The 18,204-nt window shown below is 37.2% G+C and overlaps 1 protein-coding gene across 1 annotated transcript in view; it reads right to left on the minus strand.

The window, feature by feature from the left end:
- The window catches only part of GUCY1A2 (guanylate cyclase 1 soluble subunit alpha 2), a 516,653-nt gene that overhangs the window by 135,460 nt on the left and 362,989 nt on the right, over positions 1-18,204 (minus strand). The window contains exon 6 of the mRNA XM_025266957.3: positions 14,054-14,197. Within this exon, the coding sequence (XP_025122742.1) occupies positions 14,054-14,197 (144 nt within the window). The remainder of the gene's footprint in view (positions 1-14,053; positions 14,198-18,204) is intronic.

Below are 18,204 nucleotides of genomic sequence, written 5' to 3' on the forward strand. Positions count from 1 at the left end.
TTAGTGACTCCATGGACTGCAGCCTACCAGGCTCCTCTGTCCATGGGATTTTCCAGGCAAGAGTACTGGAGTGGGGTGCCATTGCCTTCTCCCAACCAATATAGTATATTAATGCATATATATGGAATTTAGAAAGATGGTAACAATGTCCATATATGCAGGACAGCAAAAGAGAGACAGATATAAAGAAAGGACTTTTGGACTCTGTGGGAGAAGGTGAGGATGGGATGATTTGAGAGAATAGTAATGAAACATGTATATTTCCATATGTGAAATAGATCACCAGTCCCAATTTGATGCTTGAAATAGGGCACTCAATGCCAGTGTGCTGAGACATCCCTGAGAGATGGGATGGGGAGGGAGGTGGGGAAGGGGTTCAGGATGGGGGATATGTGTACACCCATGGCTGATTCATGTCAACATATGGCAAAAAACACTACAATATTATAAAGTAATTAGCCTCAAATTAAAATAAATAATTTAAAAAAAACTCCCCAAAAATAAAAGCCCAGCGTCAGATGGCTTCACTGGGGAATTCTATCAGACATTTAGAGAAGACTTAATGCCTATTTTTCTGAAACTCTTCCAAAAAGTTGCAGAGGAAGGAACACTTTCAAATTCATTCTACAAGGCCACAATCACCCTTATACTAAAAACAGGCAAAGACAATATGAAAAAAGAAAATTACATGCCAATATCACTGATGAACATAAATGCAAAAATCCTCAACAGAATTCTAGCAAACAGGATTCAACAACACATTAAAAAGCTGATACACCATGATCAAGTCAGGTTTATTCCAGGGATGCAAGGATTCTTCAATATATGCAAAGCAATCAATGTGATACACCATATAAACAAATTGAAAGATAATAACCACATGATCATCTCAACAGATGCAGAAAAAGCCTTTGACAAAATTCAGCACCCATTTATGATAAAAGTGCTTCCAAAAATGGGCAAAGAAGCAACCTACCTCACTATAGTAAAGGCCATATATGATAAGCCTGCAGCAAACATTATTCTCAATGGTGAAAAACTGAAAGCATTCCCCCTAAGATCAGGAGCAAGACAAGGGTGTCCACTTTCACCACTATTATTCAACATAATTTTGGAAGTCATAGCTATGGCAATTAGAGAAGAAAAAGAAATAAAAGAAATCCAGATCAGAAAACAAGAAGTAAAACCCTCACTGTTTACAGATGACATGATACTATACATAGAAAACCCAAAAGAAACTATCAAAAAATTACTAGAGCTAATCACTGAATTCAGCAAAGTCATAGGATACAAGGTCAATACACAAAAATCACTTGCATTCCTATATACCAGCAATGAAGAATCAGAAAGAGGAATTAAGGAATCAATACCATTCACCACTGCAACAAAAAGAATAAACCTACCTAAGGAGACAAAAGACCTGTATACAGAAAGCTATAAGACACTGATGAAAGAAATCCAAGATGATATAAACAGATGGAGAGATATTCCATGTTCCTGGGTAGGAAGAATCAATATTGTGAAAATGACTATACTACCAAATGCAATCTACAGATTCAGTGAGATCCATATCAAATTACCAAGTTCATTTTTTCACAGAACTAGGACAAAAAATTTCACAATTCATATGGAAACACAAAAGACACCAAATAGCCAAAGCAATCTTGAGAAAGAAGAAAGGAGCTGGAGAAATCAACCTTCCTGACTTAAGACTATACTACAAAGCTACAGTCATCAAGACAGTATGGTACTGGCACAAAGACAGAAATATAGACCAATGAAAAAACATAGAGAACCCAGAGATAAACCCATGCAGAGATGGGTACCTTATTTTTGACAAAAGAGGCAAGAATATACAGTGGGGCAAAGACAGTGTCTTCAACAAATGGTGCTGGAAAAACTGGACAGCTATGTGCAAAAGAATAAAATTAGACACTACCTAACACCAAACACAAAGATAAACTCAAAATAGATTAAAGACTTAAATGTAAGATCAGTTAGTTCAGTCACTCAGTCATGTCCAACTCCTTGTAACCCCATGGACTGCAGCACGTCAGGCCTCCCTGTCCATCAGCAACTTCTGGAGTTTACTCAAACTCATGCCCATTGAGTCGGTGATGCATCCAACCATCTCATCCTCTGTCCAGAGACTATCTCTTAGAAGAGAACATATGCAGAACATCTGATGACATAAATCAAAGCAAGATCTTCTATGACCCACCACCTAGAGTAGTGGAAATAAAAACAAAAATAAACAAATGGGACCTAATTAAACTTAAAAGCTTTCAATAGCAAAGGAAACAACAAACAAGGTGAAAAGACAACCCTCAGAATGGGAGGAAATAATAACAAAGGAAACAACTGACAAGGATTTTCCAAAATATACAAACAGTTCATACAACTAAATACTAGAAAAGCAAACAATCCAATGAAAAAGTAGGAAACGCACCTGAAAAGGCATTTCTCGAAAGCAGACATACAAATGGCTAACAAGCACATGAAAAGATGCTCAACATCACTCATTTTTAGAGAAATGCAAATCAAAACTACATTGAGATACCACCTCACACCAATCAAAATGGCCATCCTCCAAAAGTCTACAAACAATAAATGAGGAGGGGGTGTGGAGAAAAGGGAATACTTGCACTGCTGGTGGGAATGGAAACTGATACAGCCACTATGAAAGAGAGCATGGAGATTCCTTAAAAAGCTAGGAATAAAACCACCATGTGACCCAGCAATCCCACTCCTAGGCATATAGCCTAAGGAAACCAAAATTGAAAAAGACATGTACCCCAGTATTCACTGAAGCACTATTTACAATAGCTAGAACATGGAAACAACTTAGATGTCCACTGACAGATGAATGGATACAGAAGCTGTGTATATATGTACACATTTACAATGGAATACTACTGATCCATAAAAAGGAACACATTTGAATCTGTTCTAATGAGGTGGATGAAAGTAGAGCCTATTATACAGAGTGAATAAGTCAGAAAGAGAAATATAAATACCATATACTGACACATATACATGGAATCTAAAGAGATGGCACTGATGAATTTATTTTCAGGGCAGCAATGGAGAAACAGATACAGAGAACAAACCTATGGACATGGTGGTAGGAGAGGAGGGAGAAGGGGAGCTGTATGGAGCGAGTAACATAGAAACTTAAAATACCGTATGTAAAATAGATAGCCAATGGGAATTTGCTATATGGCTCAGAGAACTCAAACAGAGGCTCTGTGACAGGCTAAAGGCTGGGATGGAGAGGGAGGGGACATGGTTGTACCTATGGCTGATTCTTGTTGATGAATGACAGAAAACCACAAAATTCTGTAAAGCAATTGTCCTTCAATTAAAAAACTAAAAAAAAAAAGATAACAATAAAAAGTTATATTAACAAATCCCACTGCAATAAATAATATAGGGATATTCTTCTTGGTCCACCCTTCTAGAGTTAAACCCTATAACTCAACCAACCAAAATGAGGGCACTTACTCTTATAAACCTGTTAATGATCTTAAGTTTCTGTTTAAAAGGCAATCATAGATGGGATATGCTGATCCTATCTAGGGAACCTACATGGATAAGTGATTTCCTTGCTCCTTGTCTTATTTGTACCTCTCCTCTAGATATTGAGGTGTCACATTTGCTGGAAAAACATTGAAAAATCCCACTCTACAGCCTCCAAAACAGATAAATACTTAGTTAAAATTTCCATTTAAAAAATAAATAAAAATTATAAGATGGTATATGATTATTAGCTTAGTTCACAATGTTGCTTCCATAAAAGCTGAAGACAGTTCAAATGTTTTCCTACTCTGGGCTAAGTCTTATGCAGATTTTACTGATAACTCTAACTGCTGAATATGTGGTCAACTTCCACTTTCCAGCAGCTCTGGATTGCCATGGTGGGTCTCCCTACTCCAGCATGCTGATTGGTTAGTTTTAAGACATTTAATTTTAGAAGAAAAAAATGCTAGTATGATCCTCCAAGAAAAAATCCATCACTTTATGGGATCACTTTTCCTGGCCTATAGCTTCCACCATATAAAATCCTGGATATTCTATGCAATTTTCATATAGTAAGACAGTTTCTCAGGCTCACTGGAAAGTCTACCCTAAAGTTAAAGACAAAACCAAAAGTCTATGGGCTGGAAATATATTCCAAATTTGGGACAGGTTTATTTGGCTCATTACAGGATATGGTAGACTAAATGATAGAACTCTTTTTTGCCGGGAGCAGAAAGATCACTCTTGGATAAACAAAGAATATTTTACTAGAGATATGGGATGGTTACCTAGGGATGACTGTCTCCACATCACAGTTCTAAGAGATAATGAATGGTTTAAAACAAACTGGGAAAGGAGGCTTAAAACACACTCTAGGATTCTCTTGGGCCCAAGGACATATGTTAACTTCTTTGAGCCACTCTCCAGTCAACCTCCTTATGACGTGTGCTAGATGGACTTGGTCTGTCATTCAATAGTATGATCATTTAGCCAACATCCTTATGCCAGGACTAGGTTTTGAAAATGTAGTTCACATTGAGGCTGTAACAAAATTTATTCAAGGAGCCTTCCATGATAGAAATAATGCCAAATCCCTCCAAATGATGAAATGTCTCTAATGAGAAAAGCTGTTCTATAAAAAAGGATGGTCTTGGACATCATTACAGCTTCTTAGGGAGAGACCTGTGCTATCAGCAAAACAAAATGTTTCTCTTTCATTCCAGATGAATCTATTAATGTATCTCAAATGTTAAAACATATGCACACACAAAAAATTGAGGCCTTACATAACCCATAACCCTCTTTCTGATTTGGGAACTGTTCTGGGAAAATGGCTTGGATCTCCAAAATCCTGATTACAATCTCTTTTGATGACCCTTCTAATGTTCATTGTTGTGTTTCTTTTGATCTGCATCTTTAACAGACTTATGAAATACTTACAGAGTGCTTATATAAAAGATAATTTGAGTATTATAAACTGAATAAGTAAAATAGTATATTCTCTGGTAATATTCAAAATTAGAATTTTAGCCAATCAATTTTACACTTATTGATTCAAGGACATAACAAAACATTTGCAAGCAATTATAATTGATAATTCAAGTTCCTATTTCCTATCATGATAGGTGCCTCAATGGTGTGTAAAACCATATAAAATTTGTAATTTGTTTTTCAAAATTTGAGAGACTTGGGGAATTTTCCTTTGTCTTGAGCAAGTATTGCAACTCAAATAACTTAAATTTTAAAAAGCCTAAAAACTTAGTTTGAAATAAACAGTCAACTGATCACATATACGCTACTGTAACAATCAAACTTGTTTAATGAAAGATTCTTCCAATAAGTTTAGAAACATGCCCATGGAAACAAGTTAGTAGCCAAATCAAAATCAAATAAAAATGACAAAAAGCAACTCTAAACTTTGCAAACAATATAAATTAGTAATGAAGCTAAAATTGAGAGGGACAGAATAAAGAGACAAAGTAAGGTAATCTCACTAGGGGACTATAAGTAAAGGGAAAAAGTATGGGAGACTCCTGTAAGTTGAGCTTTACTCAAGAAAGCAGCTTTGCTTAACCACAAAACCAAGCAAGCTTGCTTAGCAACAAATCATTCAGCAGACGCAAGAGACATGACCCAGAACAATAAAGCAATGTGGCCCAAGACCCACATTCTGCCTACAGAGCTCAGTAAGTTAATGACCCCTAGGATATGCTCTCTGCACACATAAGAAACAAGACTTTATGGAAAGGTAATATTTCAAAGTAAAGATTCTTATTGTACTGAGACTTAAAATATTTTTTCCATAGTTCCATGACAGTTCAGGCTTGACCATCTAGGGACAAGAAACTCCCCTGCCCAAACTGGTGGAGGAGTTGATGATAGAAGTGTGACATATACTCAAGAATAAAGAAGAAAGTGGTCTTTTCTCCTTCCCCACTTTTCCTTTGATTCTAAAACTGTAGCCCAGGTTCTCAGGTGCACCCTCTCACCCTCCACTTGTAAACATCACAAACATCCTATTCTAATAAATCACTTCTTATCTATCACTTTACATCTTGCTGAATTCTTTCTGTGCTGAGACATAAAGGACTAGAGCTCCTTGGAGCTCCCTGAAATGTCACTAAATGATTTCAAAATGATTAAGGGGATTTTAATATTTTGAATTCTCTGTTTGAATCCTTATTAAACCATTATTAAACCTTTATTGGCATGCCCTCTTCTGATTTGATAAAGTAATTCATAGTCAGACCAGTTTTACATCCCCAAAAAGAAAATACAGATGAGCACACTGTAAAACACAATTCCTTTCATTTGGTTCTATAGTAATTTAAGTTTGCTTTGACAATGCTGCATCAATATAAACATTATATCTCCTATAAAAGAAAACCCAACATAGAAAAACAATCCCAAACGATAAATTTGCTGAGCTGGTAGCCTTGAAAATGTAAGATGTGATATCAGTTCAATCTGGAATGTGTATTTTTGCCGTTTGCTTCACATTTGAGACATCATTCCTTTTTTTTTTTGTTTTGTTTTCCTGGCAGTAGTAGGAGTGTCAGTAACATGCATAAATACTTCAATAATTACGTTGAGGGAACTTAAACTTAGATTAAAACAAAAATTATTGCTCCATGCTTTTCTGTTTTCACAATTGTTGGGAGTGGTTTGAAAACTGTTTATCCACATTTAAAAATTTTCAAATGTAAACATACATGTACACATTTAGCATGTGTTGTGCTAAGTCACTTTAGTCATGTCCGACTCTTTGCAACCCTATGGACTGTGGCCTGCCAGGCTCCTCTGTCCATGGGATTCTCCAAGCAAGAATACTGTAGTGGGCTGCCATTTCCTCCTCCAGGGAATCTTCCTAACCCAGAGATTGAACCCGCGGCTTGTGCAGCTTCTGCATTGCAGGTGGATTCTTTATTGCTGAGCCACCAGGGAAGCCCCACACATTAAGCATAGTAATAAAATGAATAATTTTGCTATAATCTCTATATTAACCTTCTTTATTGCATGCCCTTTCATCCAATCACTGTATTTCTTTCCCTAGAAGATAAGCAACATCTTGAATTTTGTATTAGTCATTTCTCACTTTCTACTTTCTCCATCAAGGTATTTCAAAATAACATATTTTTCATCTTTCTAGTTTCTAATTTTAATTCAAAAGAATAATACTATAGCATTGTTTATAATACTATAAACAATACTATAGCATTTAACCAGAAATCAAATTGCCAACATCTGTTGGATCATAAAGAAAGAGAATTCCAAAAAAACATCTACTTTTGCTTCATTAACTATGCTAAAGCCTTTGAGGGCGTAGATCACAACAAACTGGAAAATTCTTAAAGACAGGGGTACACCAGACCATCTTATCTGCCTCTTGCAAAACCTGTATGCAGGTCAAGAAGCAACAGTTAGAACCGGACTTGGAACAACAAACTGGTTCCAAATTGGGAAAGGAGTATGTCAAGACTGTATATTGTCACCCTGCTTATTTCACTTCTATGTAGAGTTCAGTTCAGTTCAGTTTAGTTGCTCAGTCATATCCGACTCTTTGCGACCCCATGGATTGCATCACGCCAGGCCTCCCTGTCCATCACTAACTCCTGGAGTTTACACAAACTCATGTCCATTGAGTCGGCGATGCCATCCAACCATCTCATCCTCTGTTGTCCCCTTCTCCTCTATGTAGAGTACATCATGAGAAATACGGGGCTGGATGAAGCATAAGCTGGAATCAAGATTGCTATGTGCTGTATGCTGTGCTTAGTCACTCAGTCATTTCTGACTCTTTGCAGCACCATGGACTGTGGCCTGCCAGGCTCCTCTGTCCATGGGGAGTCTCCAGACAAGAATACTGGAGTGGGTTGCCATGCCCTCCTCCAGGGGATCTTTCCAACCCAGAGATCAAACCCAAATCTTCCACATTGCAGGGCATTCTTGCAACCATCTGAGCCACTGAGATTGTGCGGAGAAATATCAATAACCTCAGATATGCAGATGACACCACCCTTATGGCAGAAAGCAAAGAGGAATTAAAGAGTCTCTTGAAGGTGAGAGTGAAAAAGCTGGTTAAAAACTCAACATTCAAAAAATGAAGATCATGGCATCTGATCCCATCACTTCATGGCAAATAGATGGGGAAACAATGGAAACAGTGAGAGACTTTATTTTCTTGGGCTCCAAAATCACTGTGGACAGTGACTGCAGCCATAAAATTAAAAGACGATTGCTCCTTGGAAGAAAAGCTATGCCAAACATAGACAGTGTAGTAAAAGACAGAGACATTGCTTTGCTGACAAAGATCCATATAGTCAAAGCTATGATTTTTCCAGTAGTCATGTAAGGATGTGAGAGCTGGACAATCAAAAAAGCTAAGCGCCAAAGAATTGATGCTTTTTAAACTGTAGTGTTGGAGAAGACTCTTCAGAATCCCTTGTCAGCAAGGAGATCAAAACCTATCAGTCCTGGAGGAAATCAACCCTGAATATTCATTGGAAGGACTAATGCTAAAGCTGAAGCTCCAGTACTTTGGCCACCTGATGCGAAGAGCTGACTCTTTTGAAAAGACCCTGATGCTGGGAAAGATTGAAGGCAGGAGGAGAAGGGGATGACAGAGGCTGAGAGGTTGGATGGCATCATTGACTCAATGGACATGAGTTTGAGCAGACTCTGGGGGATGGTGAAGGACAGAGAAGCCTGGTGTGCTGCAGTCAATGGGGTCACAAAGAGTCGGACATGACAGAGTGACTGAACAATGATGATTCTTCCATCACGTGCTTCCTTTGCACAATATTATGTTTTTGACATCCATCCATGTTGATGTTCAGTAGCTGAAGCCATTCTTTTTCCTTGCTGTAATAGTATACCGAGGTATAATGTATCATAGTTTATCCATTCTATTTTTAAATGGATATTTATCTCAAGACTCTTTGGGGCCTTTATGAAAATATCATTGTGAATAATATTGTGTGTGACTTCTCCTGCATACGTACACCAACTTTCTTGGAGCAAACATTTGAGAGAGGGATTACTGGGTTGTAAGAAAGGCACAAGTTAAACTTTACTAGTTAATGCCAAGCAAATCATACCATTTATACTCCCACAAGTTCTGTATGAGACTTCCTGCTACTCCAATTCCTCAGCAATAAAGTCACTGTCAGACCTTCAAAGTTGTGCTGAACTCATATGTAGGAAAGCTACATTATAGTGTTATTAATATATCTAATGTGAATGCTGATGAGATTAACCAAAGATATTTTATTGCTTATATGTATTGCAAAAAATTATCCTAGCTGTGGTTAACTTTTCATTCTCTATAGGTGTTCTTTGTCAAACAGAAATGTTTTAGTTTTAATGTAGTAAAATTTATCCATATTTTCTTTTATGGTTTGAAAGTTTTTGGCCTGCCTAGTTTCCAAAAAGTTCTCTACTCTTATTCAAATTTCTAATTATATCATATTGTATGCAAATGTCAAATCATTATGTAGTACACCTGAAACTGACATGTTGTATGTTAATTATAATTTAGTAAATAAATCACTGAGTTTATAAATTCCTAATTATAAATTAATAATTGTATACTACAGCCTATAATATTTAATCCACCTGTAATTGATTTATGTGCATACACAGGAAGTAGGGATGCAATTACATATTTTTTAAACATGGATAACCAATTGGCCCCCAAACATTCATTGAATACACCATCTTTTCCCTACTAATGAATGTCACTGTTGTCTTTTATCATGTCCTCTTTTTCTTTCATGCAGTGCAGTCTCATCATTGCTCAGTCACTCAGTTGTGCCTAACTCTTTGTGACCCCATGAACTGCAGCACGCCAGGCTTCCCTGTCCTTCACCTTCTCCCAGAGCTTGCTCAAACTCATGTCCATTGAGTCAGTGATGCCATCCAACCTTCTCATCTTCTATCACCTGCTTCTCCTCTTACCCTCAGTCTTTTTGAACATCAGGGTCTTTTCAGATGAGTTGGCTCTTTGCATCAGGTGGCCAAAGTATTGGAGCTTCAGTTTCAACATCTGTCCTTCCAATGGATATTCAGGGTTGTTCTCTGTTAGGACTGACTGGCTTGATTTCCTTGCTGTCTGAGGGACACTCAAGAGTCTTCTCCAGCACCACAGTTTGAAAGCATCAATTCAGTGCTCAGGCTTTTTTATGGTCCAACTCTCACATCCCTACATAACTAATGGAAAAACCATAGCTTTGACTACTGACCTTTGTTGACAAAATGATGTCTCTGCCTTTTAATATGCTGTCTAGGTTTTCATAGATTTTCTTCCAAGGAGCAAGCAGTCTCACTAAGATATGTCTAGTTTTGTTAAAATGTTTTGAATAGCAAAGGAAACCTTGGACAAAATGAAAAGACAATCTACTGAATGAAAGAAAACATTTGCATATAATATAATATAATATTTGAATATAATGATTGATAAGCAGTTAATGAATAAAATATATAAACAGCTCATACAACTCAATGTCAAAAAATAAACAATTCAATTAAAAATGGGCAGAAAACTTGAACAGATACACTTCCATCAGGCACATGAAAAAAATGTTCAACATTTCTAGTCACTGGAAAAATGCAAGTTAGAACCACAGGGAGATACCACTTCATACCTGTCAGAATGACTCTGATCAAAAAGACCACAATAACAAATGGTGAGGATGTTGAGAAAAGGGGACTCTTGTACACTGTTGACGGAAATGTGAATTTGTGTAGCAACTGTGTAAGACAGTTTGGAACTTACTCAGAAAATTAAAGATATAAGTATCATATGACCCATCATTTCAACTCCTGGGTATATATAGCTAAAGAAAACCAGAACACTTATTTGAAAGGATATGTGCACCTCAATGTTCATAGCAGCATTATTTACAATTATGAAGATATGGAAATATTCTAAGGGTCAATCAACAGATTGTGGTATATATATACTACAGAATACTACTCGGACATAAAAAAAATGAATAAAATTTTGCCATTTGCTACAAAATGGATGGACCCAGAGGATATTATACTTAGTGGAATAAGTCATACAAATACTGTATGTTATCACTTGAATGTGAAATCTAAAAATTAAAACAAACTAGTGAATATAACAAAAAAGAAACAGACTCACAGATATAGGAAAAAAAAATACTGATTACCTGTAGGGAGAAGGAAGAAGGGAGGGGAAAAATAGGGATAGGGGAGTAAGAAGTACACATTACTATGTATTAAATAAATAAGCTGTAAGGATATAAACTGGGCTTCCCAGATGGTGCTAGTGGTAAAGAACCCACCTGCCAATGCAGGAGACATAGAGAAATGGGTTCTAAGCCGGGGTCAGGAAGATCCCTGGAGGAGGACATGGCAACCCATTACAGTATTCTTGCCTGGAGAATCCCATGGAAAGAAGAGCCTGGCGGGCTGTGGTCAATAGGGTTGCAAAGAATCTGACATGGCTGAAGCAACTTAGTACTCACAAGCATGCAAGGATATACTGTACAGCACAGGGTATATAGCCAATATCTTATAATAACTATAAGTAGAGCATAATCTGTAAAAATTTTGAATCACCATGTTATATACCTGAAAATAAGAAAATATTGCAAATAACTATATCTCAAAAAATATATACATATCCCATTATACACATTGCAGATGTATCATGAAATTAAGTACAAATGAAGTAAAACATTAAAAGTAAACTAAAATACTTTTTGTTTAAAATAAAAAAAAAAACAAAACACATTAATGTAAAAAAAAGATGTAGCTTTGAATTCCCATGATTTCTCTTTTGTAGAATTCTTTAAGATTACTGTGTCTGAGACCTGATTTGCGTCTTTCAATAATTCCAGAGAAATTTTAAAAAATATTTTCTCTATTATCTTCATGTGCAGGTAATTCCAACTGAACTTATAATGTCACCAGTCCAGGTTCGATGTACGATACTGGATGCTTGGGGCTGGTGCATTGGGACGACCCAGAGGGATGGTATGGGGAGGGAGGAGGGAGGAGGGCTCAGGATGGGGAACACATGTATACCTGTGGCCGATTCATTTTGATATATGGCAAAACCAGTACAATATTGTAAAGTTAAAAAATAAAATAAAATTAAAAAAAAAGTCTCCTATATATTTTACATTCTTTTATTCATATTTCCCCATTTTTAATTCTCTGGACAAATTTATGGATATTTTCTTTAGCTGTATCTAATCTGCTTCTAAACTAATCTACTGAGAGTATTTTTGTTTTGGTTTGCTTGATTTTTTATTTTTGTTTGTTTTGGTATAGTGTTGATTGCTTAGAAATTCTCTGGTTCATTTTCAAACCTAGCTTTTCCAGCCTTGGATTTTAAGCTTCTCTGTATTTCTTTGATTATACTAAGTAATGTAATTTAGATTATGTACAATAATTTTGATTTCTGACAACATTCCATGTCTGTTCTTCTCATCTCCTGTTTCTATTGGTTCTTACTCATAGTACTTTGCTTTCCTATGTGAGTATGTGTGTTTTTTCCCCTTAGTTTTATTTTGCTTTGTATTTAGTATTAGGCACCCATTTTTTAGAGAATTTTATCTGTGGAAATTCTTTGAAGAGGGAATTGAGGTTGACTTTCCTCGTGGAGGGATAGTGTTTTCTAGTGTCCTGTTATCACTTCTAATGATAGAGCACTTTCCAAAAAGCTACTACTTATAAACTATTTAACACTACATTTTAATAATTTTATTCAGAAGGGTCACTCAGAGTATCTACTTTGCCATAATGCCAAACTAGAAATATATTCATATTTTGAGGCATTTTCTGTATTTTTTAACCCATCATTGATGAACTGTTATTAAAGAGATGCCTTGAATTCAAGGTTACTTTGCCAAATACAAATTTTGGTTTATACATATCCATACTAAAAGTATTTCTGGGATCTATCAGGTGCTTTCAGAAATATAGCTGGGTGACTTCATCCATTCTCAGATATAAATCCCAAATTGCAGACAGCTATCAGCATCAAAAAGAGTACAATACACTGGAAACTACATTTTCCAGCTTTTGATGTTTCCTCAGTCTTGGGCTTGTCAACCACAAGTCGGCACTTGCCACAGGCACTTGCCATCTACCTCTATGAGGACTGAATCATGTGCTGCTGCAGCTGCTGATTTTCAACACTCCCTGAAGAATTCAGGGTGGAGAGGAGAAACGAAGCACTCTGTGCTCAGGGAAAAACTGACCGGCAGATCTTCAGATAGCTATGTATTTTCAGGAGCTGCTTTTATTAGCCCAATTCTTGTATCTCCTCATATCTAGAAAAGCACTAAATTCCTTCATGGTGATGATTGCTCCTTGTGACTAGCAGAAATCATCTGCCAAAAAATATGTGCTTGATTGCATGTATTCCCCCATCACCAAAATCACATATATACTGACCTTTGCCCCTGCCTATTTGGAGCAGTTCCTCAGATCTATCTGAGGTGCTATATCCCAGTCTACCGTCCTCATTTTGCCTCAAATAAAACTAAACTCACAACTTTCATGTTGTGCTTTTTTTTTTTTTTTAAGTCTGAAGGTTCCAACGTTCAAGCTCTGAAACAAAAAACAATTCAAAAGTAACCCTGAGCCCTGAGCTTTATAAGAACACCTGTACACTATGCACAGGAAGTTGTCCAGGTCCTCCAATTTCTCGCTTCTTATTTCTTGTTCTATGGATTATCTCTCAGGACCAATTCTTATCATCACCCTTCCTGGTCATGACAGCAGGTTCACAACTGGTCACTGACAGCAGGTTCCTTCCTTGGTTTAATCCTTTTTTTCCCCCATGGTAATTTGTCTTCCTCACACTTTTTCCTATTCTGGGTGGGTCATATTTCATTTGTTCCTTTCCTGGATTTATAAGTTATCTCTAGTAATCCCTCCTTAAGCAACTGGCTTATCTAGATCTGTAAACTATAGTAAGTAGAATTCAAAATGGAATTTCTTGCCTTCTTCAGTTACAGGTGCATTACTATTCAAACAAGATTGTTGAGAGGCTTACCTGAATTGGTCTTCCATCAGGTGTCAACACCTCTTCTGAAAGTTCCATCATCTTCAGGGCCATCAGAGCAATGGGTTTAGCATGGCAAAGGCTTTTTCTGTGGAGCCCTGCAGCAACACAGTATGCATCACCTATTGTTTCCACCTGCAGCAATCAGACAAATTAAATGCAAATGTATGATAATGAACCAAAATAGAAATATTTAATTATCTGTGATCACAAATGTTGCTGGAAAATATATCAGCAAAGCACCAATAATTAAACAATTAGAAAACCTGAGTGTAATCTTAGAGGACTGTGGTGTTGGAGAAGACTCTTGAGAGTCCCTTGGACTGCAAGGAGATCCAACCAGTCGCTTCTGAAGGAGATAAGCCCCGGGATTTCTTTGGAAGGAATGAGGCTAAAGCTGAAACTCCAGTACTTTGGCCACCTCATGCGAAGAGTTGACTCATTGGAAGAGTCTGATTCTGGGAGGGATTGGGGGCAGGAGGAGAAGGGGACGACAGAGGATGAGATGGCTGGATGGCATCACTGACTCGATGGACATGAGTCTGAGTGAACTCTGGGAGTTGGTGAGGGACAGGAAGGCCTGGCGTGCTGAGATTTATGGGGTCGCAAAGAGTTGGACACGACTGAGCGACTGAACTGAACTGAACTGAACTGAACTGAATCATAGCAGAGTCAAATACTAACATCCAGAGGTGTTTGTTCATCAACATTATCACCATAGATGATCACTAAAACCAGAAACAGCTAGAATATAAAATAATTATCCCCCACAAAAATAGGATTGTCACTATTTTGCCTGGAAAATTTCCAAATAATGACATTTTACAAATACACTTTCGTCTCCTCAAGCCTTCAAGTAGACCTTCACTGGAAAGTAATTCTCTGCAGTTTTCCCAAAATACTCCACACATTTTTTAGTATTAAAAAACTTTTTAAATTGAAGTATAGTTGACTTACAATGTTGTGTTAATTTAAGGTATAACTATGTTTGATATAGCTATAATTTATTGTCTAGCCTATTCTTCAGTTCAGTCACTCAGTTGTGTCCGACTCTTTGCGACCCCATGCTTAACTCTTAATAATTCTAACACTGAACACTTCTTGGATTCATACTCTCTACCATTAATAGCACCAACTGCTTAACACACATTATTTCATTTAATCCTCACAAATATCCTAAGTGGAAGAATTAGTATTGGTTATATTCTAGAGATTACAAATTGATGCACAGAAACCCCTCCGTAATCTTACAATTAAAGAGTTTGCAGACACTGTCAAGAGTCTTTCCAGATCCTGTTGTAACTCTTTTTTAAATTTATTTTTTAATTGGAGGCAAGTTGCTGTATAATGTTGTGTTGGTTTCTGTCATACGTCAACACGAATCTGCCATAGGTATACACATTGGCTTTCCTGTAGCTTAGGTGGTAAAGAATTTGCCTGCAAGGCAGGAGACCTGGATTCAATCCCTGGGTTGGGACAATCCCCTGGAGAAGGAAATGGCAACCCACTCCAGTATTCTTGCTTGAAGAATCCCATGGACAGAGAAGCCTGATGGGCTACAGTCTACAAGGTCGCACAGAGTCAGACATGACTAAGTGACTAACACTTCTACTACTACTACACATATGTCACTTCCCTCTTGATCCTCCCTTCCATCTTCCACCTCATCCCATCCCTCTAGGTTGCCATAGAGCATCGGTTTGAGCTCCCTGCATCATATAGCAAATTCCCACTGGCTATCTATTTTACATATGGTAATGTATATATTTCAATGCCAACATAGATAGCATATTCAAAAGCAGAGACATTACTTTGCCAACAAAGGTTTGTCTAGTCAAGGGTATGGTTTTTCCAGTAGTCATGTATGGACGTGAGAGTTGGACTGTGAAGAAGGCTGAGCGCTGAAGAATTGATGCTTTTGAACTGTGGTGTTGGAGAAGACTCTTGAGAGTCCCTTGGACTGCAAGGAGATGCAACCAGTCCATTCTGAAGGAGATCAGCCCTGGGATTTCTTTGGAAGGAATGATACTAAAGTTGAAACTCCAGTACTTTGGCCACCTCATGCGAAGAGTTGACTCATTGGAAAAGACTCTGATGCTGGGAGGGATTGGGGGCAGGAGGAGAAGGGGACGACAGAGGATGAGATGGCTGGATGGCATCACTGACTCGATGGACGTGAGTCTGAGTGAACTCCGGGAGTTGTGATGGACAGGGAGGCCTGGACTGCTGCGATTCATGGGGTCACCACGAGTCGGACACGACTGAGCAACTGATCTGATTTGATCTGATCTCAATTCTTCTCAGCCTCTTTCCCATTCTGTGTCCACAAGTGTGTTCTCTATTCTGCATCTCTATTGCTGCCCTAGGAATAGGTTCATCAGTATCAGTTTTCTAGATTCCATATATATGCATTAATATACAATATTTGTTTTTCTCTTCTTGACCTACTTCACTCTGCTTAACAGGTTCTAGGTTTATCCACCTCACTAAAAGTGGCTCAAATTTTTTTTTTAGATGAATAACACTCCATTGTATATATGTATCACAACTCTTTTACCATTCCTCTGTCAAAGGACACCTAGGTTGCTTCCATGTCCTGGCTACTGTAAATAGTACTGCAATGAACATTGGAGTACATGTGACTTTTCCAGTTATAATTTTTTCAGGGTATGTACCCAGTAGTGGGATTACTGAGTCATATGGTAGCTTTATTCCTAGTTTTTAAAGAAAATTCCATACTGTTCTCCATGGTGACTGTATTAATTTACATTCTCAACAGTGTGTTGAGATTCTCTTTTCTCCACATCCTTCCCAGCATTTATTATTTGTAGATATTTTGATTATGGCCATTCTGAGTGGTGTGAGGTGATACCTTATTGTAGCTTTGATTTGCATTTCTCGAATAATAAGTGATGTTGAGCATATTTTCATGTTTTTATTAGCCATCTGTATGTCTTCTTTGGGGAAATGTCTGTTTTAGTCTTCTGCCCATTTTTGATTGGATTGTTTTTCTGATTTTGAGTTGCATGAGCTTCTTCTATATTTTAGAGATTAAGTTTTTGTCAGCTATCTCATTTACAATTATTTTATCCCAATCTGAGGATTATCTTTCATCTTCTTTATGGTTTCCTTTGCTGTGCAAAAGCATTTAAGTTTAATCATGATCCATTTGTTTAGTTCTGTTTTTATTTCCATTACTCTAGGAGGTAGGTCAAAGAAGATCTTTCTATGGCTGTGTCAAAGAGTGTTCTACGTTTTCCTCTAAGAGTTTTATAATTTCTGGCATTACCTTTAGGTCTTTAATCCACTGTGAATTTATTTTTGTGTATTGTGTTAGGAAGTGTTCTAATTTCTTTTTTTTTAAATTTTATTATTATTATTTGTTTTACTTTGCAATATTGTATTGGTTTTGCCATACATGTACACCTATCCTACTCAAACTCTTCCAGAAAATTGCAGAGGAAGGTAAACTTCCAAACTCATTCTATGAGGCCATCATCACCCTTTTTTTTTTTTTTTATGTATAGCTATCCAGTTTTCCCAACACAGTTTATGGAGGAGACTGTCTTTTCTCCATGGGATATTCTTGCCTCCTTTGTCAAATCCAAGGTGCTCAGAGATGTGTAGGTTTATCTTTGGGCTTTCTACCTTGTTCCATTGGTATATATATATTTCTAGTTGTTTTTTTTTTTTCGTCAGTACCATACCATCTTGATGACTAACCTTGTAGTATAGTCTGAGGACAGGAAGATTGATTCCTCAAGCTCCATTCTTCATTCTCAAGATTGTTTGGGCTATTCAGGGTCTTTTGTGCTTCCATATAACAAATTTATTCATTTTTATGGCTTAGTAATATTCCATTGTATACACGTACCACAACTTCTCTATCCACTCATCTGTCAGTGGACATCTAGGTTGCTTCCATGTCCTAGCTATTGTAACTACTGATGCAGTGAACATTGGGGTGCATGTGTCATTTAGAATTGTGACTTTCAGGGTATAAGCTCAGTAGTGGGATTGCTGGGTCATATGGTGTAACTATTCCTAGTTTTTAAAGGACTCTCCATAATGACTCTACCAGTTTACATTCGCACAAACAATGCAGAAAAGTTCCCTTTTGTCCACTTGCTCTCCAGCAATTA

This window comes from Bubalus bubalis, chromosome 16 (genome assembly GCF_019923935.1).
Source record: "Bubalus bubalis isolate 160015118507 breed Murrah chromosome 16, NDDB_SH_1, whole genome shotgun sequence".
Taxonomy (NCBI): Eukaryota; Metazoa; Chordata; class Mammalia; order Artiodactyla; family Bovidae; genus Bubalus; species Bubalus bubalis.